Below are 22,392 nucleotides of genomic sequence, written 5' to 3' on the forward strand. Positions count from 1 at the left end.
AGGCTGAAAATATTATCCTCGCCGGATATAAAGTTTATAAAACAGTGATGTTTCATTTTCCTAAGAGAAAGTAACACAATTTGAAATTGGACATATGTTTAAAAAGTGAAGAGCTGGTGCACTTTGCACAGCCCATCCTATGCAATAACCATGGGAACAACTGCACATTGCTTCAGAGTGGACTTTGATGGGCACTGGGGACCACAACCAGACCTTTTCCTCCAGATCCAGTCAAGTCAGCAGAAGATGATACAGTCTGCAGATCATTTTTCAGCATCTCCACAGTCCTAACTCACTGCAGGAAAGATCTGGCAGGTTACCATCAACAGTTTAAAAGAGCGGCCTGGGCTAGCCATGGCCTCAGGAAGGCAATGGTCAATCATAACGCCCAAGCATGGATGGACAGTCTGGAGGACAGTGCCAACTGGACACTGGTACAACCAGGGAGAGGAGGTGGTGATACTTGGTAACCTCTGTCTTTGGAGAGGTAGCTCATGCTGTGGACAAGGATAGGACCTCTAAAATGGCCTCTGCTGGACTAACTCCTTGCCACTTCAATCAAGATGAAGACCAGGCCAAGGAGGAGATACTGGAGGACTGTTCTTGGAGGAAATGGAAACCAGCTCTGTGTCCATTTGCTGAAAGAGGGGAAGCAAAAGGTACTTGAGGATCACAGATGTCAGCCAACAGCCACACCTCTGCAGTGATTTAAACCAGCCTGGTAGGGAGAAAAGGACAACATGGCAAGAGGTCGTTGCATGTAGCTGCAAAGCACTCACCAAGGCATTACTCTGGGGAAGGAGAACCTTTTAAGTAGCTTCTCTAACCAGGTCTGAAGTTGGCCTCAGTTCATGTCACTGAGGTCCAATTCCTCTTCTCTGGAGGGAAGAGCTGGGTAGGTCTCAGACTAAAGTTACACATCAGGTATTACACTGCTCTGCAGAAGTGGGGTCACTTGAGCAGCCTGGGTTGTCTCAGATATCAGCATCTGGGTGACCTCATGTCCAGACTGAAGACCTGGTTGCATTTTTAACTCCTCTTCCATTAGCACCAGACAGAACTGCCTGCTTCCTTGCCACCTTCAGCTTTCATTGGCCATGATGCCCCAGCTGCCACACTTCTAACTCTAAAGTCACCAACACTGGGATATTTCGATTTTAAGACACAGAAAGCAAAGCAAGCCCTCTAGGCTTGAGTGAAAGCTCTTTACCAAAACTCAGATCCTCACAAATGACCTATCATCTCTTCTCCTCATGGACACAACTCTCCCATGGCTAATCCCTGCCTTGCACTTCCAAAAGATAGACACGTATCTCATAGCTTTCTACAGCACATCTTGCATCCCAGAAGCAGTCCTCTGGCCTGACCTGTGATCCCCTGGCATGTTGGGTTGTGGAGCAGGTAAAAGGCCCTGGGGACAGACAGGGATGTACCCACCTAATCACTCCAAACAGACCATGTCTCATGTCAGGGTCTCAGCAGGACACACATGCTCTCATCGGGGAGCTATCCGAGATGTTAACACACAGCATGTCCTCTGGGAAGGCCAGGACCATCCCTCCCCTGTTGGCTGGAGGAAAGGCTGTAACGCTACCCAAGAACTCAAGGATGTTGGTGACCTTACCAGCTCTTTTGCTTCCATTAGAAGATCTTCAACATCTGAGAAGCTGAAGCTGGCTAATGTGACGAACTGGCTGACCACAGACACAAACTTGTCGCCTGTTTGCTGAACCTGAGACTTCTGGAAGTCCAGCTCCTTTGAAGAAAAAAAAATCTAGTCAGGCCCTGGCTGACGAGGGATACACATACCATCAGTCTCTGGTAGTGCCATTGGGAGTGTGCCTGCATCAGTGCCACAGGTAGTGGCTGCACCACCACTGCTGCTCCCTCCTGCCACGCGTGAGACCATGGATTGCCCCCTTTTACAATGTCATGCCTGCAGTGTGCTTTTACGGCCAAATCCTGCAGGAGAGATGGTGGAAGCAGCATAATTTAGCAAGACGGTGAGTCCTTTGGGATACTTCCACCATTTCATCACTACTCCAGCCAGGCTGCAGAGTGCTCCCCAGCCTGAGCCCCAGCCCTCTGTGGTTTTACAGCCAAAGAGAGACTCCTCGGCACATCACAGGTCCTCCACGGGCATCATCACTAGGCTTACTCAGCCTCCCTTGGTGTGTTAGATATAAACCATGCACGTGCCTAACCACACACATTAACTTTGGTGCCAAAACAGCCCTAAGAGGACAGGCGCACATGCAGGGCAGGAAGGAAGGACAAACAAATCTCCAGGATGTGAGATAAAAGCAGCTTCACTGGGAGCTCCCTTGCCTGACTCTCTAAGGAGGGATGCCGTGGTGCTTGGAGCCAGGCTGGACTGTATTTGATTTAAATAATACTTACATTCTCCACTGCTCTCAGGCCGGTCCTCAGAGTGTTTATTTCTTTCTCCAGCTCGGTCATGCTGTTGGAAATGGCAGGATGTTAATTTTCAGCCTTTCCCAGTAAATTCTACAGCTCTCTGACCAACTTTACCATGTTTTTCCACTGAAAAGACCCCAGTGCTGCACATATTGCCTCCTGTTTGCAGAGCAGCGTGTCTCAAGCAGCAAATTGGGCTGACAGCCTCTAAGCTAGGACAGCTGCCTATCTCAAGGTGGCTGCAGTTGGTTGTTTCAAAGCAAAGCACTTTTCTGTATTTTTAATTAAGGGGACTGTGCATGCTTAGCAAGTTCAGCAGCCTCCAGACCTCTCCAAGGAAAACAACAGCTCAGGAGAGGGCTTTGCTGGGCACAGATTTCTCTTCCTCTCTCAAGGGCCAGCAGAAGATAGGCTTGTCTCAGTGCACAGTGGGCAGTTTTTCAGGGTACCATGGTTAGGTGAATGCCACGTAAAGCATCCTTCCTAGCAGTGAGGCTTTCATAAAGGGAGATAACCGAAATATAGAAAAATAAAAATAAATCATCATGTCTGGCACTGACTTTGTTTACCCAAGGCTCACGCCCCCAGTTCAAGTGCTTATGGGTTTCTACCACTGTATCTGAAGGGAAGATTTCTCACAAAGACTCGATGACCACAAGCTTGACGTCTTTCCAGGGGTGTCTGTCCTAGGGCTGGGGTCCCTGGAAACACTGACGTTGGGTCATGGGGCAAGCATTCCTGGCAGGTTTAGTCTGGGAAAAAGCAGTTTTGGGAGCCCTGTGCTCCAGCAGTTCATTACTAGCGGGGGGATTGACAGAGGCAGAAATTTTGCTTCACAGCTGCAGGGCTGGGGGGGAATTTAGGGTTTTCCAGAGGTTTAGAAACTTTTTGGTTTCACTCTAGATTGGACCAAACCCAAGTATTACATACAGTGTCCAGTTTAGAGCAAAATGATAAAGTTTAGGGGGGGAAAAAACCCTCTGTGCAGACGTTTTCTTTCCCATACGTGTATCTGTACAACAGCTGCAGATCCATGAGCATGAGAAAGCCCGAGCCTCCACTGGTGAGGAGCATGTCCTGCTCAACCACATTCTCAGTTGATGCCTACGAGTGCAGCCATCACACACTCCTCCTTGCACATCAAGATGTATCCTGTCCCTTTGTTTAATCCCTGTGGCTGATAATTATTTTACATTTTAAATGCAAGGATGCTTGCTTTGCACATTACAGATCTTCCATGGGGAAGCCACTAGTGCTACGAGAGCACTTTAAAACTTGAAAGACCCTCGAGCTGCTATAAACTCCGTGCATATTTGCCATCCCCTCTCTAAAAAGGTGAAATTTCATGTCCATGGCTAACACGAACGCGTGCTGACGGCAGAAACGTGTGATCTTTGCTGCTCAGGTCCCCAAAGCAGGAAAGCCTGTAAGCTGCTGCTGAACTTTAAAACCGAAACAGAGCCTCATTGATTTCAGAAGGACTTCAGCACATACTTGAGGGCTTTGCAGAGCAATAGCAGATTTCTTCTGCACTTAAAAGTTCAGCGTGTGTTTAAGGGCTTTGCTGAATGGGGCCTCTGCTGGCAGAGAGATAGCAGCAGCCTGCTCCAAACAGGTCACTGGGAGGCAGGCAAGGCTTAAAAGCTCGTTGCAGATACCAGAAGCTCCATGTTGGTGGCAAAACAAGGGCCTGGCAGGACCCAGAGGCAGGTTAGAGCCCCTCACACTGCTGCCCGGTCCTGCCCATGCTGCAGGCAAAGCCTCCCCACCACACACAGATAAACAGCTGCCCTTTGTCTGCAGCCACACCACAACCGCTTCCTCCCGGATTATTAAACGTACCATTAGAAATTAATTAAATGCTTCTGTGGTGAGATAACAACAGGAAACGACTACTCCAAGCAGCTCTCCTCCCTCGCAGTAGGAGGCTCGGAGGCTCGCAACCCTTTACTGCAAGGGCTGAGATTTAAATTCACCAGGTGATGTTTCCTTCTGTGTCCCGGGCTGCTCCTGGGCCAGTGTGGCCACAGCACAGGGCCCAGCCCAGTGGCCGGGATCCAACTGGGAGCGTGAGCAGGGGAGAGCGACACAGAAAGGCAGGCTGAAACGAGGGGGGAAATGCTCCCGGCGCTCCCTAAGTGCCACCTAAATCCCTGCTTACTTGACTTTGGCTGCCTGCGGGATGTCTCGCAGCTCCTCGTGCAGGCGGAGGACTTTGGGATATTTCTTTTCAACGATAGTGATGAGATAGTGCAGAAGGGTGATGTTCCTAGGAGAAAGGAGCAGCGAGGTCAGCATGGTGGCACCATGGGGAGCCAAGAACTTGGTTGAAAACCCTGGTTAAATCCTAACCCTGGTGATGGAACTATTTTGGAATTTCTGCAAAGATGCTGCTCGCTGCCTGTCTGGGGACATGGGATGGGTCTGTCCCACACACAGCCACAGTGCAGAGCAGCCTGGTCCCTGCAAGCAAGGGCCCTCCACAGGAGGGACCCTGGGGAGGTGACTTGAGCATCACTGCTCCTGTCCTCCACGGTCTTTACTGATGGATGAGACCTGGCAGGTTTGAGACCTGTCCCAGCTCCTCTCGTTCTGTGCACAGAGCTCGGAGGGTGAGAGTGAACCAGGAGATGGCTGTGGTAGCTTGGGGGGGCTGCAGAGGGTGTTCCCATGGAGATGCTCCTCCATGCCCCTGGGATCCCTCCTCTGGTCCACTGCACCACAGCATGATGGCTCTTGGCTTCTCAAAGGGTGAAAAAAAGCATTTGGAGGATGATCCTCCTAATCAGTCTTGGCTGCCATTTAGCCAGCCCAGGAGGGAAAGCCCCCTTCAATCCCTGTGCTGATCTGCAGCTTGGATTCCCTCAAAATCTGTCCTGCTCAATAAATGGATGCTTGCATCATCGGATGTGCCAGATGGGACAGCAGAAGGGAGGGGACTGCTCCCACCTACCCATGTCCCAGAGACAACACTAACGGCCCCTCCGTTCCCCCAACATCCCCGGGTTCTGCAGATGCTACCGAGGATGAGGGCAGGAGCTGCTCACTTGTCAATGCTGGACTTGGTGTCCGCGATCTTGTTGAGGCTGGAGATCTTAAACCCAAAGGCGTTGCCCCTCTGGCCCTTGTTCATGTAGTTCCCGAAGGCCAGGACCACCTCCAGCAGCTGCTGGAGGCTGCTGCTCTGCAGCACTGCCTTGGAGCCAGCGCGGATGGCTGAAAGCAGAGAGGTGTGGGACATTACCCCCTGCCACAACAGCACACCCGTCCCCTTCCAGCAGCCCCTTCAGCGCCCCCACGGACAAAGAGTGACCACTATGTCCCTCCCTTCCCCGGTATCACTGCAACCTCCATGCAGACCAGGCTTGCCCTACAAAGCTCTTTCCCTTAACAGGTCTGGTCACTTGCCTTCCACCTTGGGTTTGACTTCTGCAACTCTCTCTGCAAACTTCTTCTTGAAGTAGAGGGACTGCAGCCTTTGCTGATAATGGTTTATCCTGGAAAAAAAAAAAAAAAAAAGTGCAGTTTGAGCTTTGCTTATTCCAGGCAGAACTCAGTTGCTCACAGCTGTGCTTATAAAGCATGCTTGAGCCATGGCGATTAAAAATTAATGACTGCATTTCTCCCTGAAACTATGCTGGTATGGGAAAAAAATGATAACTGAAGCTGCAGCTGTCCTGGGGTGGATCCAGGTGGGTTCTTAAGCACATGCTTCAGCCTATCCTTAACTCAGCAGGTTCAACAAGTGCATTTTTACATCCTAGTGCTAGGAACAAACAGCTCTTTTTACAACCACTCCTTAGCAAAGATGCTCGTGAGGTCTGGGGTCCCAATGGCTTTGTGACGAACTGCAGCTGAACACAGGCACACCAACTAATAGTGCTAATGAAACTGAACCTTCAGGTCCTCAAAATGATGGCCTGGGCTGGAAAGCCACCAACACAGTCCAATCCAGCTCTTTCCTGGGCAAGTTAGGGACTGCTCTACTCACGTCAGCTGTATTTAGGTTAAACAAGATCTCACTTGTACGCAAATGGCAGTCTGATTTGAGTCATTTGGACCAAGGACGCATGGGAGACATGCTCACAGACAAGGCCATGGGCTGCACTGTCATTGTACTAATCAGAGGTGACAAAGACATCACACTCCGTTACAGACCACAAGGCAAATTAAAAAGCCGTGCCAGAAATCAAGGAAAATATTTGCATTGGCATGTTGTGCTTTCCAAAAGAAGGCAGCATGGGAGAAATACTTGGGAAAGAGGCTGTGAAGAAGAAAGGTGACCTGCGACAGGGAAGCTAATTCTGTCATCTTCCAGCCCCTCGGGCTCAGGTCTGAACTTCACAGCTCCATCCTGCCTGTCTTCAACATTCAGCAACTACACGGTGCATTGCCCTGGTGTTCATCAGCACATTTCTCCGGGAGGACAGGAGCACTTCTACTTTTGATTTCCCAGTACTACCTCAGATTGTAAAATTCATTGATTTTGCAAACAATGATGTGCTTGAAGTTCAGCTAAGAAACTGAAAGAGCTCAATACACAGTTGGATTTAAATAAGGAGCTTCAAGATTTTAAACCAACATCTCTAGAGGATATGCATGCAAAAGATAAGGTTATTCATCCCTGAAGACTTCTAAGGCTTAAATGATTGCTACCAAGAGCAGGAAGAAATGACATTTCCTTTCCGTCTCATATATTCTCAGGAGTCTCGGGGATGAGTCATTCCTGAGGTGAGGAGTGGGACTCATCTGTACAGCAGGGCAAAATTTACATATATCAGTCTTGAGTATTCACTAGGATATGTTCTTGTGAAGGGAAAAGGAGCACTGCTACAGTGTTGTTATCATTGAAAGAGTACTTCCCACCTGGGCCATGATGCAGATGATGCAGTCTTTTACAGAGTTGTGCCAGACTGAGCTTTTCTCTCCTAAATGAGAGGGGCAATGTGTTGGGACATGACCTGGGAAGCCAACACCTCTCTGCTGAGGATCCATCTCCCCATCTCTCCCCCCTGCTCTGTCCAGCTGCTGCCTGTCTGAGATGTGCAACCTTGATTTTCGAGCACAGCATCACGAGCAATCCTTATGGATGGGAGTACCTTGCTTGCCCTCCTGTCCATCTAGCCCACTCATTTCTTGATGTGAAAAACAGTCAGCAGGGCTTATTTCCCAACCAGGCTCCATGAAACAGCCACCTCACAACCAGCCTGTGCAGCCACTGGCCAAAACATGTGTTCCCTGGGCCACCAACCTGCTCATTTCAAAGAGGAACCGGTCAGCCTTGGCCATGCGGTCCAGCTCGTGCTTATGCTCTTCCAGCAGGTCAATGTCACCCTTTTCAGGAACAAACTTCAGGAGCTAAACAAGGGAAAGCACACTGGTGGACATGAGGTCCATGCACTGTTTTTCAGGAGCAAAATGGTGATTTACTTGATTAAATCTACTACCTTTTTGGCATGTACAGTGACCCCAAGGCACCTGTGAAATAGGTATTATCGCTGGCCCTGTGACCTTCCTCCCATTAATCCATCACATTAGTGTCTCTTGCTTCTGCCCTGCCATCACTCTGGTTTTACAACAGATGTAATACATCTGCTCCAAGGAGGTTTCAACATCAGCTCTGCCAGAGGAGGTGTCAGGGACTCTCATTTGCTGCAACTCTTACCTATTTGCAGATGGAAATTTTGTGCAATGAATCCTCCCATGTCTGCTGAAAGCGCAATTACCAGCTCCACTTTAAGGACAGGTGAATCATAAGCTTCCAAAGGAATTCAGAGGGGGTCAAATATGGGATTCCCTTTTTGAGGACTGCACGAATGCTGAATAAGCTTTCAAAAGTGAACACCCACCAAGCACGAACTTTAAGCCACAGCCATAAAATGGGCAACTGGCTCAGTCTTGGGGTCCCAGGGCAGACCCAGGTACAGACATGGCATGTGGAGGCCATGCTGCTCCCAGCACCAGTGCTACAACTAAGCTGCTTTCCTTCTGCTCCATCCCACTTGGGTGGTTTTTCAACATGCAGTTGGTAAATAATTTGGGCCCCAACGCATTCCTTTAAGCTGTGGTTTGGTCCCAAGCACCTTGCACAGTGTGGTCTCAGCATGAGACAACCATGGAGGAGTGCGAGACACATTGCCCACCTGCTCCAGCATGTCTTTAGGGAGGTCCTCCTGCTCGTCCATCGTCAAAATTGCTCGTTTGATCTCCTCATTTGAGAGTTTCAGCCTGGGAGGTGGAGGGGAAGGAGAGTTATTCCCAGCCCAGCAATCGGCCAAGTTTCAGGAGCATTTCCTTACACACCCATGAACACGAACAGCTTAACTCCCAGCCAGCAGCAGCATCACAAATAACACTATACAGCGTGTTATGAAGAAGGACATGTGAGAAACGTGGTAGGACCGTGCTCTGCCAAGGCACAGCGCAGAACAGTCCTGGCCCCGCTGTGAACGGCAGGTCAAACCTCACCGGCCAATTCCCTGTCCCCTATTTTACAGTATTTTATATGAGTATTGTAGGTAGTTTATTATACATGTATTAAAAGTATGTAACTTTTATATGTAGCTCTTGCCTGTAGCAATGCTGCTCCTGCAGTGCCACCACCCCCGAGGGCCATGGGGCTGGGGGGGGTCATGCTCCCCATCAGCAGCACAGCCCAGCCTGGGCTCAGGGGCACAGCACAGCACTGCTCCTGAGCCCATCGCCACAAGCCCTAAGGAAAATTTGGCCAATTTCTGCTGCTTTTCTTGGATTTGAATGTTGCCTCCTCCACCTCTTCCAGCTGCCTTTGGTTGGAGTCTCCCTCGAGAAAGAAAGAGAAAGAAATCCAACATTTGGGGAAATGGATGCAGGAAACCTATCAAGTCCTCTTTTTGGAGGGGTGGAGATTCAGTGGGCTTTGAAGCGTAACGAGTTGGAAACCAGATCCCCTTATACCTTTTTCATCCTCTACTTTGCCTAACAGGAACTGAAGATGTAGCCTCAAATTGGAGATTTTTAAAAACACAGACCATTGTATCACAGCAAGCAACAACGGGCTGGTCTAACCCCAGCAGCCTTCACCAAGCTGAGACAAAAGAAAGATAGACAGACGCTCTCAGCTCTTCCTGGCCTAGAGCAGCCATTAATTACAGTTTAAAACATTTGCAGCACTCCCTTTGACTGCTCCCTGCAACAACTTTGATTGAAAAACCACACATACTTTTTTTCATGTTTTTGCATTGTGATTGATAAAATAATCTAGATGCAAAAGAGGGAAAGCCCAGAAACTTCTGAAACTCTGACTGCCAATACCCTATCCCTTGCCCAGCTTCCACCGATGGTTAAAGCCACTGCAATAGATACAGGTTAAAAAAAAAAAAATCCCCTGTTCTTGCATGCAGGAAAAAGTCACATAGTTGAAAAGAGCTTGTGGGCTTTAAGGAATCCCATCACCCTGGTCTTGCTGATCAGTGCTGCCAAGGGATGCTGAAAAATTGGATGTGGCTCAAAGGAATGAGTTGAAACCAGAAACATATCCACTGGTGGGATGTGAGACCTTGTGTCAACCTGATCAGCAGATCATAAAGAAGATCAGGAGCTGACTTGATCACTCCAAGTAATTAAATGAGAAGGGTATTTTTCATCCTGGCACCTCTTCAGGGAGCAGACTGAAACTGTAGAGCTGGTTTTTGGAAGATGAAGCTGAAGCAGGAAAGGTGCTGGTCTCCAAGACCAGGGTAGCAAGAGCCTGGTTTAGCTTGAAATCTTTTGCTCAAGACCTGAAGTGAACGATTAACTTTATCAAGGCTGGTGGATCTTACAGACCTGGCAAGTAAATATTTGTTCCTTATGAGCTCATGTTTCTCATCCCATACCCAGTCCTCTCTCACCTCCTGCTCGAGGAAGCTCCCAAGAGAGTTTGTTAAATGAGGAGTTAAAGTCTCACCTCAGCCAGGGGAGGAAGCACAAAGGTTGCACTGAGCAGCAGCCAAGACAATTGCTAGGTTTACCTCACAAGGAGCAAACCCAGGATTCATGGAAAATACCCGCTCTGATGCTTGTAGTGACGAGCAACCATGTTCTGGGGACACCCTACCTGTCCTGTACGAGGGCAGTGGCTGGGATGGACACGACCTGAGGTGGGATATGAAGCTGCAGGAGGACTCCTTACACCCAAGCAGTGACACAAGAGATCAGACCACCAACAAATGTCACATCAGTCCCTGCTGCCTCAGTGAAAAACAGACATTGGCTGGGTTTGGACATTTGGAGGATCCCTGGGAGGCAAAAATGTTCATGGGAGAAGGGGGTGGGTACGCAGCTACCTCCCATCCAAAGCCAAAGCGAACACCTAAAGTGCACACTTTCCACAGTGATTATCTCCAGGAAGGTGGTGAAAGATGAGTGTGACTTTTGTAAGCCCTTCTCATTAAAAGCACAGTCAATAATAGAATATATTAAGGAAAAAAAAAAAAAAAAAAGAGGCTGAAAAAACTTTTCTCAGGAATCATCAGAACCCAGTGCCAAGAACAAGAGCCTGTCCTGGTATCAGAGAGAGCAAGTGCGGGGCGCCAGAAGAAAACAGCTTCTCAGACAATTTGATGGGAAAGGGGCCAGTGAAAGCTAGAAGCTTATCTATAACCACAATAATTATCATTGTTGGCAGCAGCTGTTGAACGTGAGCCGTCTGAGAGGAACAGGGTCATAGGACTTGCTGTCACAGGGATTTAAAGCCAGCAGCCTGTCGATGCGAAGTGACAGCTCGCCAGCCTGACAAGCGCGGGGCTATTTTGCGTGGCTTTTATAGGGTCCCGCGGAGGACGTAATAAGTGTGAAGGGGAAAAATAAATTCCATCGGGAAAGGGACGCGCCCTCTTGAAAAGCCACATTCATTTAAGAAAAATGCTCCATGCCGCCTTGCTGGAGAGAGGAATCAAACGAGCCATTCACTGCCAACACAGGCAGAAAGCGATGGAGCAAGGGCTTGATTTTCATCTTGCAGAACGCAGCACTAAAAATACACACACGTACACAGGCAGCAAAAGCAAGGACACGGTGCGTTCATGGAAGAAGACCTGATAAGGTGCTGACATCAACAAACCATTCTCAAAAAAAAAAAAAAGAAGAAAAAAGCAAGTGTTAAAAATATTCTTGTACTGCATTACAAGCCAGAGGAAAATCCAGTGATCTCACTGTGCAGTAATTTCTCCCAAAGCAAGGGAAACAGGCAAAAAAATAAATCTACAGAGAGAGATAAATTATCTCGCTGGCTGTAAACTTTCCACGCTGCAAGCCAGACAATGCCTGGTGAGCTTACAAATGTCTGGGCTAAATCAGGGGCCAAGCTTCCAGGTCCTTTCACATGTGAAAATCTGCTCATCCCCATGGTGGCCGCATGAGCGAGGCAGGAGAGCAGCGGCCTGGCTGCAGTGAGTCACCCTGCAAGACCACGTTAAGCTGAGCCCTTTGCAACACCGGGACCAAGGATCTGCTGCTCTGTCTGATCAGGGATGGGCAACTGGGACAGGCAGAGAGGAAAGGATTTACCCAAGGTCACACGGAATCTGCTGGAGATGCAGGGGATTGACCTGAGCCCACCGCAGGATGCTTGGGCTTCATTCTTTTAGCTGCTTGGCATCAAGAATAAATCACCTAAAAGGGTTCTGGGGAGAGAAACTTGATCATGGTCCTTTGCAGAAACAGGGGAAGGAAGAGATCTGGCTGCTGCTGTGCAGTGCTAGGGAAATGCCCTGTCCAGCTGAGCCCTCTGCCTGCACGTCCCCGGGAGCACCATGGGATGAACCCCAAAGCATCTCCAAAGCCATGGGTGGCAAAAGCCACTGCTTCCCCAGAGCCACCTGTCCCCTCAGGGCTGCGGGATGTGCCCAGGAAAAGCTGTATGAGAGGCCTGGGGACCACCCTGCTGGCTAGGTCTAATCCTGCTTCTTCCCTAGGAAACAACCCAAATGGGATGGCAGACAGCCAGAAGCCTCTGCGTTGCCCTTTTTGTGGGATTAATTACTGGCGACCCATTTCCAGCCATCGCTTTCTTGGACGAGAAAGGTTTGCTGGTGAGATGAAATTAAGACCTTTACTCAGTAAGATATAGAAGATGACTTTGAAGTTCAGCGCTTGGGCAGCTCCCCTTCCCACCGAAAGGGGCTATTTGTGTGCTTAACTTTCAATTATACACTTAGACCTCTGGCTGAATTACACCTAAACCCACTCTGATTACACTCAGTCTAAGTACGCTGGGTAACAGCCTAGCCAGTGCCCTGAATCCCATCGCTTTACTTGCTAATAGCTGGCTGCCATAGATGTATTCACTTGCCGGCTGCTTTAAACTCTGCTTTCATCGTCATCCTTTTTATTTGGACTGCTCGGAAGTACAAAAATCCCCAGAAGCAACCCAGAGCAGAAACAGCCATAAACACGGCAATTTTACCGCTGAACGCTACAGCTCATGGCTCGCTGCACTCATCGCTCCCGCTGCCTGTGGGGCTGCAAACCACCTCCGGGAGAGTGTGAAGAATCACCAGGGACTGTGAGTTACCCTACCAGAGGGGATTTTTTCAGACATCAGCCTCTGCATGCTTTCTAGGGAAGGAAACCAGGCGGGCTGCCCAGATGAGGCAGCAGCTCCACTGCCCCACGGTCCGGGAAAACACAGAATTTGGGCACTGCGGCTGCAAGCCCAATCTGCCAGTGATGCTGCTCCATCCCAGCCAGTCCCAGGTGGCACAAAAGCTTCTGTGCTTCCAAGCAGCAGAGTAAATATTTCTGAATGGAGCTATATTTTACTACTGTTAGGATTTTTTTTTTTTCTGGGTGAGTCAGAAACAAGTGGCATTTTCTACTGCTGTTTGCTTTGGTTTTTTTTCAAGTAGTTACACTGATGGTTCATCCTTTCAGACCACCACAGCCTGGCTTCTCCTTTCTCAGGAGTCAGTCTTACTGGTGTAGTTTACCTTGCCAAAAAAGGCCCTTTTTATCCTCTTGGCAGCTAGCCAGGAATCAGATTAAATTGCTGGTAGCAGTGCTGAGCCAGCCTGGGGAAGGGCATGCGGGAGGCTGCCATCCAGTGGGGCTGGGCAGCTGTAAGAGGGGGATGTCCCTTTCCCGAAATCCAGATGTGGCACAGGAGACCTGCACAGGCAGGCAGGCCCTGGCCAAATTACACTGCTGCTCCCTGCATCCTGCCAATACCCAGTGCTTTCCCCAGCCTAACAGAGACCCTCTTCAACTGCCACCATGGAGCAAACAAAACCCAGGCCGAGGAAGATGAGAGGGGAAACCAACCCCCTCCCACCCCCTGTAAAGGCTCACCTGGTGCCCCAGCCCCTCTGGGGCTTTCCAGGGACACAGAATTGCCACATAACCCGGTTAAGCACATCTCCCCCCTGGGCCACCCCGCCACGAATGGTGTAAGGCTATAGCTGGGTTCAGGTGTCACTGGCTTTCCTCCCGCGCTGGCTCCTGTCATTAAAACCTCCTTGGGGATAAGGAGCACACCCCAGCCCAGGGCAGGGTATCAAGCATCCCCCCACTCCCTGGAGCGTGAGAAGGTATTAACTGTACCTGGAGAGGAGGATATTGCAATTCTGAGCTCTCCGGCCGTCTATGACCGAAAGCTCCTTGACTTTATGCCGGGAACTCAAAGTGTCATTGATAGCATCTTCCTTCTACAAAAAAATAAGGAAAAGAAAAAAAGAAGAAAAGCCTGGAGAAAAGCCTTGGAGAAGCAAAGACATTTAGTACTCTCAGCACATAGCAGCACGATACACAGCGGGTCCCCATTAATCAGGAGTGTCACCACGGGTTACGGGTAAAACCCATAGCCTGTAACTGAAACACAGTAAGTCATTTCATAAACCAGAGCTGGCTTTGAAGCCACTGGTTAGAAATGTAAATATTTTCTCAGACAGGGAAGATTTAAAAATCTGCAAACACACAGGCGCTGCTGAATAAATAAAGCTGGGCTTTCTTAGCATACATATTTGTGATACTTCATTAAATCCTTGCATGAAATATTTCATTACGGGCTGCTGCACACACTCAGCATCACTCTTGTTCTTCACCCCCGCTCCAAACATCTGCAGTTGTCCTTCACGCATCAGTCCTCCCCAGCAAGCTAACCAGTGCAAGCTACCAGACTTGCAAATGCAACATGAAGCATTTGCAGCAATTTCAGTTTAATTTTCCCAAAATAAGGGATTTGAAAGCAGGAATCAGTGTGGCATAAACACCTACATCTCCTAAGCAGCTTAAATACTTTACCTTCAAATAAGTAGCAATATATCAAATGGTGGTTGTGGGCAAACGGGCATAACAGCAATTTTGCAGTATTGCCCAAGGGGTTCATGTTGCCCCTGGTTTTAATTACCATATCACATGTTTTAGTAAGGTTAATCAATTAAAAGCCAGCTATTCAATCCTCCTGGAAGGAACACAACCTGGAGCTACAAGGTCCCTTGCGCTACAGATCTGCACTAAACGTCTGTGAGCGTAGACCTGGCACACAGCCATCACATGGGTTGAGAGTGAGCACAGAAGTTCCCATTTTTTACTCTTTTTCTTGTTTGAATGAAAAAAACCCACAGCTATGAGGAGTGGGAAGCTGCTGGCACAGGTGGTGTCAAGTGAAGGCAGTGGCAGGTGAAAGGTGAGCCCCTACTACCAGCTGCCCGTCTTGTGTGCCTTGCTTGCTCTGACTGTGATGAAACACAGAGCTTCAACCTGTATGTATGAGTTTATTTATTTTCATGTTTGACAAGCCCAGTGGTAGAAGCTTCTCTGTGTTAGTTCAACCCCTGGACTCAGATGTTGGCTTTGATGTCTCATCAGACAGCAGAGAGGGCAGCTTCTTACTTACCAGCCTCCCTGGCTACAACTTTCAAGCAGCTCCTCCTGGTGCTCTTTGTACCTCTCTGATTTAACCCCCGCTTTGCCACATGTTAACCACCCCCAGCACCGCCCCATCCCCAGCCCCGCGCTCGCCCTGCTCTCACCATTCGCAGGTGCTGAGCTCCTACGGATGCTCACTTACCTGTCTGGAGTTACCGTTCACAAAGAAGTCCTACGGCCATAGCAGAAGCATGGAAAAAGGCAGTAAACACATGCAGTTCAGTGATCTTGGCGAAACCAAAAGGAATTGAAGCACAGACAAGGGGAGGGTGCAACACAGGGGGCTTGGCAGCACGGGGTGGCACGCGGGGTCTGCCAGCACTGAAATAGGGGGATGCACATGAAAACGCGGTGAAGATTAAAGGATTCTCAGAAGGGGACGGCTGATGGGAGAGGTGGCTCCATGAGTAGATCAGGCGAAGGTGCTGGTGTGCAAGGAGGTGAGAGGGGACATGGGACGAGGTGGGAGGATGCTGGCCAAGGCCTGCCACCATTCTGCACAAGTTGGCAAGTGGTGGCCCAAAGGCATAGTACTGCTCAGCCTGCCATGCCGGGGAAGAAAATTGCTAGTTTTTGCAAATCTGAGAGAGTGAAATGCCAACGCGACTGCCAGGAAAAACAGGGCTTTCAAGTGGAAATAATGAGAGGCTCATCCTGGAGCAACTCTGGCCACAGCAAAACTTTACCATTTGCCATGGCAACATGTTTCCCCTTGACCTCTCCTCCGACAGGGACAACATCCCTTCTCCAGGGCTCAGCAGCCTGGCCAAATGCCACCCCGATGCCCACCAGCACCGCACTCCTCTGAAGGCCTGGTTGTCCTGCTGGGCTCCCCTCACCAGACTGGAAGCACGTGTGGCAAAGCTGGCACCACACACATGTGCACACATACAGGAGGCATTTTCCCTCCTTGTTCCCTGGGCTGCATCTTTTTTTTTTTTTTTTGTACTTGGCTCAAGAGACCAGATGGCAGCTCCATGATGGGGAGGAGGTTTCAAAGGTGCAAAATTGGTGAGGTTTTGGTTTTTTTTTTTAAAAAAAAAAAAGAAGACAGGAGGTAGGTGGGCCCAAACACAGTTGGTTTACAAGGGTGCTTCCCTCCAGCCCCTCTGTGCCAAGGTGGTCGATGGCCCATGTGCCTGGTTTGATTTGGTCATCCCCCAACAGCCCATCACTGCTGCCTTTTTAAAGGAAACCTTGTTTATGCAGGATTTCCCCTGATCGGCTGCTGAAGCTCCATTAGCCCAGACCCCCACATGGCTCTGGGCAGGAGGGTGGGAAAGGGCTCTGTTAGATGCCACCCAACACTCAGGGCTGGGGGACTGGCACCCGCTGGGGTCTGAGCTATGCCAATTGCAAGCCCTGTGGCTAAAAATCAACATGTCAGGCTTTCCTCGAGCCCACAGAAACACTGCGGCCAAGCAGAACAAGACGTGCCAGGAGGCAAAGAAACATCAGCCAAGAAAAAGAGCAACTGACCCTTTCTTCAGCAGAGGGATGGGCACCCATGGGGTGTGGTACGGGCAGCCCAGCATGGCGTAAAGCGTTCCCCAAGGCAGTGTTGCACCCGTCTGTGTAGAAACATGTGTTGAAGAGCTGCCACGACCATCCCCAGGAGCAGAGCTCTGTCAATGCCACCACAGCAGGGTCTTTGCAAGAAAAGAGGGACCTGCAGACCCTGAGTAAGGACACCCAAGCTGCCACTGCTATACTTCAGGGAGGTTAGATGGAAAATTGTACAATTTAGCTGGATGTGAAGCTGTTGCAAAAGCAGAATTTAACTTTGTGAATCAGTTGAGGTTGAGGATCGGTGTTTTGTAAAGCGACCTCTCCCCAGCAGGCTCCTTTATGGGACAGGCACAAAGCACATCCACAAGCTGCAATGGGTATCTTCTTGCTCGTTTAACTGGCCCTTAATTAGGAAGCCTTCCTTCCTTCCTAACACTCAGACCTGCCCCATGATGCTCAGACCTGCTCCACACTGCTGAGAGAGGAGAAGGATGCAGTGGTCCTCCTGCAGTCTCCTGCTCCAGGAGAGGGAGGGCTCCTCATACATTAAGGTAGAGAAAAGGCTCATTACAAAAACCCTCCCTCTGTCTCAAACCAGCCTTATCCATGCCCCTTTTCCTCGCATGAATGGTGATCCAGTCTCTGCTGCAGGATGGTGGTGTAAGAAGGAGTAGCTTTAAATCTGCTGTCACCATCCCCAAAAACATTCCCCACCCCTACTGCCCCTGGCCACTGTGCAGGTCACTCTCGCTTGCATGGAAGAGCTGGAGGCCCTTCTTTCAGCCTTTTTTTGGGAGATTAATTCTTACCCAGCTCACTGCTAAGCCTCTGGTTCACCAATATGTATTTTTCCAGTTGGCTCTGGCTGTTATACATCACTCACTGCTGTGGGACTTGCCAGGACTGCCCTGGCTGTGTCACTGTCCTTTATCAGCATCAGTCTCTCAGTCTCTTCCCCTTGGAGGCTCTGAAAACATCTCCGATGGAGATGCAGACCCTGCGTTAGCACACCTAAACCCTGATAGCCCTAGACTTGCTTTTCTTCATCACCGTATGCACATCCTTAAGCAGCTACCCCCAGTCCTGCCAGGTCCTCACACCACAGACTGAAATGCAGAGCTCCCGTTGGTTTTTCTGTTACAACTAGCAAGATTGGTAAATGCCGGTATCATGTACAGGACAGGAGGATATGGGCTCTCCTGACAGCTCAGGGCAAGCGTCCACGCTTTGCCCAGCACAGGGCAGGGATGCTCCCAGGCTGAGCCCCAGGAAGCCCGGAGGGCTCCTGTCCTTCCCACATGGGAAGGATCTTTCCCAAGAGCTGCAGACCTCACTTTACAGTCTGCATTGACATCCCAGCCTGTGACATGTGAAAAGCATTTAAAGAGATGCTTAAAATTAAGTACATCATTAAGTCTCAGAACTGTGCACTACTTAGGGATTCCCAGGCACTATGGCAAGAAAAATAACCAAGTGTCATCAACAACAGCCCCACAACAGCTACTTGTTGGGGGGTCTGAGAGCATTCTGCACCATGTGCGCTCCTGCCCCCAAACTGTGCCGGGGTGCTGGCCACAGTGATGTACCACCCAGCCATGTGATTTCAGAGCCCTGGTTTGCTCAGGGAATGGGCAGGCAGGCAGCCCCTGATGTTCCACACAGTGTCTGAGGACAAGTGAGAGGTGCAATCACCAAGGGAGTGATTTTCAGCCAAGGGCTCAAGACAGGGTCTCCACTACTTGCTCAGAACAGAAAGCAACTTTTGCCAGAGCTCAAAAACACTGCAAATGATTAAGGCATCTTTCCCTGCAGGGACAGGCCATTCGCATGGAGCTCTCCCAGCCCCACACCGAAGTGCCCTGTGGTGCACATGTTATTTCAAGGAGCGCATCCAACCCCACATGCCGGCAGCTGTCTGCAGAGCCGTGCTGCCGGTAAGTCCAGGGCACACAGGCAGGCACCCCTTCCCCATGCTGAGACTGCAAGCAGGGGCACCCAGGGCACTCACAGGTGAGCAATCACGCACCCTCAGGTCCAGGGTATGTGCCCCATCACTTAACTCATACTGTGAAACAAGGATGAGCCACAAGGAACTTGTGTGACATGCTCCCAAGGGTGGCATCTCACAGGTGAACTTTCACCTCCTCTTTCCCAATCTCCCTTCCAGATGCTCTTACAGCATCTTCTGTCAGTCCCACCCCAGTCCCTGGCTCCCACATACAGCTCCGTTTTGGTTCTCATCCCATCTGGGGTGAAAGCCTGTGTCACAGTGCTCCTTGCAGCATCTTCCCCTTCTTGCTGACACTGAACCTAACCAGCCGCTTCAATCAGCAGGACCTTGGTCAAGCCAAATTATTTTTAAATTCCTGCCTGACAATAATCTGCAGCACACCGGGTGATTCATGGACTTGGGCAGGCAAGCCAGAGGACAAACAATCCTGCTGACGCACCAGGTTTCTATTCTTGCTTCCCCTCCATTTCCATCTCGTCTTCAGATGTGCCCTTCAGTAGGCACAAGTCAGGCTCCAAAAATGCTGGAGGAAAGAGCCAGCACCATGGTCACCTATTTCCAAAACACACCAGGGCAACACACACTTTTGGTGGGTTACTCTTGGTATTTGCCCTGCTCTAAATCTGCCCTGATCTTTCCCTCAATTAGCCTCTGGAAGAGATTAAACTCTCACTTGCCTAAGGAGCTTATGTGTCGGGTCCACTCCTCCCCAGCACCGTCCTCTGCCTGAGCCTGACAAGAGCAGGACAAGCTGTTCCCTCCTCCCAGCAACACAGCCAGACATCAGCAGGTGAACATGACTTTTTCAGCCTATTTCCTTGCTTTTTCTCCTGCCTTCTTGAAAAACTCATTGCTTTTGCCCATCGTGGTCATGTCTGGGGTAAAACAAGTGTCTAATTTTCTTTGTCTGCTTTGATGCCTTCCAAACTGGGGCCATACTGCTTGAGCAGGAGATTAAAAAGCAGAGACTTTTGCCTGCAGTGTCATTATTTTGGTTTGGGATTTGTTTTTTTGTTCAAAGCTCACATTTTGCTCTGGGCTCACTACAAAAATAAAAGAAGAGATCCACCCATGGTAAATGTGGGCAAAACTCAGTCCTTCTTGGCCAGAGAGGGATAGAAATTTTCCACCCAATACAGAGACATGAAGCAGTTGCTCTTAAGAGCGATCCAAAAATATTACCCAACTGTGGCCACATCTTGGGGCTATTTTCATACATTCCCTCTTTTTTTTGTTGTTTTTTTGGTGATCCATCTTCATGATGCACATGGTCAGGTGTGTGGGCAGGGGTGAAATCAGGCACACCGAGCCGTGAAAGGCCACTTCAATGCAGAGGCACTGGCGTGCGAATGAGAGGATAAGGCAGATCGAGTTGATCTGGCAAACACGTTGTTGGTATGAAATAATGACGGGAGACATGTTTTGAGACCACAAGAGAAACCGCGCGATCTCGTAATGGCAGAGCCTTGCCCAGATGCCCACGTGTGCCCTGGGCCAGCCATTACCTGCTGTCTTTGGTAGGCAGAGAACGTCCTTTCCAGGTCTTCAAGGTCCAGGATTTTGAACACTTTTGTGTCATCTATGTCAGTCCACACAGTGCCTGCCAGCTTGTTCTGAAAGATAGTGGGAGCACTTCAGGCTGGGGGTCCCCTGCCCACCTGCCCTTACATCAGGGGGTGGCCATCTGGCACTTCAGGTTTCACTGCCCAAATTATTACCCGGCTTACCTCTGGCAGTTTGGACCAGTTGAAGGACTTGAGGGCGTTTGTTGGCTGTGGGATGCTCTTCTTCTTAAAGGCCATGCCCAGAGGTGCTCCAAGGGGAGGCATCACCCCATCCAGGTGTGGAAGACCAGAGAGAGGTGGGGGACCGCATGGAGGGGGTGGGGGTGGAGGAGGTGGTGGGGGACATCCCCCTGGGGGTGGCGGTGGCGGTGGAGGGGGAAGAAGGGATCCGGGAGCTGGAGAAGGTGAAGGGCCACTAGGAGCTCCTGGTGGCAAGGGAGGTCCTCTGGGGCTGGCAGCACAGATCGCCCTCTGGGAGAGAAAGAGGAGAGGGGACTGGTCATATGGAGCTGGGGGACACCATTCAAGAAAAGTCCCCATGCTAGTTTTTAATTTTTTTTCCCAAAATTTAACCAGCATAGGAAGCACTCAAAAGCTTCAGCGCTTCCAACTGAGGTCTGATGCATCTGGAGAGGCAAAATCACACCGTCACTAGGGATGGACATCTTGGTGGCCCTCCCAACAAGCACCTTTCTCAGCCCCCTGTGCAGCTCAGCCCCCAGAAATCACCTCATGGTGTTTGCAGGGGGTTTGGGACCGGGCCATAATGGGGAGGAGGTTCAGAGCCTCACCCTGCTCATCTCATGGAGCTGCGCCGTGAGATCTGCAACCTGCTGCTTGACCTGCTTGTGCTCGCTGGACTCCTTCTCCAGCTTCTCCTTCATCTTATTCAGCGTCTGCATCATTTCTTCCTTCTCTTGGGCCTTGGCATCACACTCCCGCTCCTTCTTCTCCAGCTTCTGTTGAAGCTCAGTGTGCTCTGAAACAGCCCCACGAGATCAATTTTGGGTGACAAACATTCCCTTTTAGCAAACAGCAGTGTGCAGGGGACCCCCATGCTGCTCTGCAGAGAAGCTGCACAGTTAAGAAAAGGGAGCATGTGTTGTGCCTTAATACCCCAGCCAGGGCCTCTCCATGCAAAAATGAGTATCTGCTTTGCTCATTTCCTTTGGAAGCCCCATAGAGTGGGGGCTCTGGTACCATCTCAGCCACTCAAAAAATCCCACAGAGTCCATCCAGATAAATACATGTATACGTTCTCCATTTAGCTTACTGTGCATGCTAAGGTTAAAGTTTACACTGTTTATCTCTCCATCACTCACCTTTTCGCATTTTTTCTGCTTGCTCTTTCCACTGTTTCACTTCATTTTCATTGACTAACCTAAAAGGAAAAGACATGTAGCACATGAGACAATCCTACCACAGTAAACGAGCAACCATCATCAGCAACAAACAGGATTGAGCAAGCCCAGGCAGTGGGATTTAAAGCTCCCAAACTGGTATTTCTAACACCTCTGCTCTGCCTCCCCCGGCAGGGTTTTGCAGTCTGGGATGCAGTGCTGCCTCAACAGCTCCAGGGATGCTGGCTTGTCCAGCCGACATGCAGAAACATCACCAGGTGACAGTAAGTAAGTGATGAATAAAGAACAGTGACAGCAGCAGTCAGGGGAAATAACTCACTGAGGACACAGAGGCTGAGCTTAATTCACCTATACACTGTGCTTAAGAGGCCAAAGTGATGCCACCTGGCAGGGATAACCCCCAGCCCTGGCCCTCACCAGAGAGGCTGGCAGCAAAGACACAGTGGCCTGTGTTGGTGCTGCTCAGCAGCCAGCCCCGGGAAAAGTGGGCAAGTACTTACATTCGGACAACATTTTTAATATTGAAGTTTTCCAGGGGAGTGGCGTCGGGGTCCTGCCCTTTGTCACTCTGGATGACGATCTGCTGCACGATCCTGTCAAGCAGAAGCCAGTACTGGACTGTGTTGCCACTTCTTTTATCTGG

The 22,392-nt window shown here is 49.9% G+C and overlaps 1 protein-coding gene across 2 annotated transcripts in view; it reads right to left on the minus strand.

Moving 5' to 3' along the window:
* The window catches only part of DAAM1 (dishevelled associated activator of morphogenesis 1), a 114,037-nt gene that overhangs the window by 3,563 nt on the left and 88,082 nt on the right, over positions 1 to 22,392 (minus strand). The window contains exons 12-25 of one of the 2 annotated variants that reach the window (XM_026849260.1): positions 22,250 to 22,388; positions 21,711 to 21,769; positions 21,180 to 21,367; positions 20,551 to 20,859; positions 20,329 to 20,436; positions 15,446 to 15,475; positions 13,978 to 14,081; positions 8,562 to 8,646; positions 7,670 to 7,776; positions 5,827 to 5,915; positions 5,466 to 5,634; positions 4,580 to 4,687; positions 2,401 to 2,461; positions 1,625 to 1,756 (exon numbers count right to left, since the gene is read on the minus strand). In XM_026849260.1, the coding sequence (XP_026705061.1) occupies positions 1,625 to 1,756; positions 2,401 to 2,461; positions 4,580 to 4,687; positions 5,466 to 5,634; positions 5,827 to 5,915; positions 7,670 to 7,776; positions 8,562 to 8,646; positions 13,978 to 14,081; positions 15,446 to 15,475; positions 20,329 to 20,436; positions 20,551 to 20,859; positions 21,180 to 21,367; positions 21,711 to 21,769; positions 22,250 to 22,388 (1,688 nt within the window). The remainder of the gene's footprint in view (positions 1 to 1,624; positions 1,757 to 2,400; positions 2,462 to 4,579; positions 4,688 to 5,465; positions 5,635 to 5,826; positions 5,916 to 7,669; positions 7,777 to 8,561; positions 8,647 to 13,977; positions 14,082 to 15,445; positions 15,476 to 20,328; positions 20,437 to 20,550; positions 20,860 to 21,179; positions 21,368 to 21,710; positions 21,770 to 22,249; positions 22,389 to 22,392) is intronic. The other variant, XM_026849261.1, reaches the window with a different exon arrangement.

Source organism: Athene cunicularia (genome assembly GCF_003259725.1).
Source record: "Athene cunicularia isolate RWA chromosome 5 unlocalized genomic scaffold, athCun1 chr5_part1, whole genome shotgun sequence".
Classification (NCBI taxonomy): Eukaryota; Metazoa; Chordata; class Aves; order Strigiformes; family Strigidae; genus Athene; species Athene cunicularia.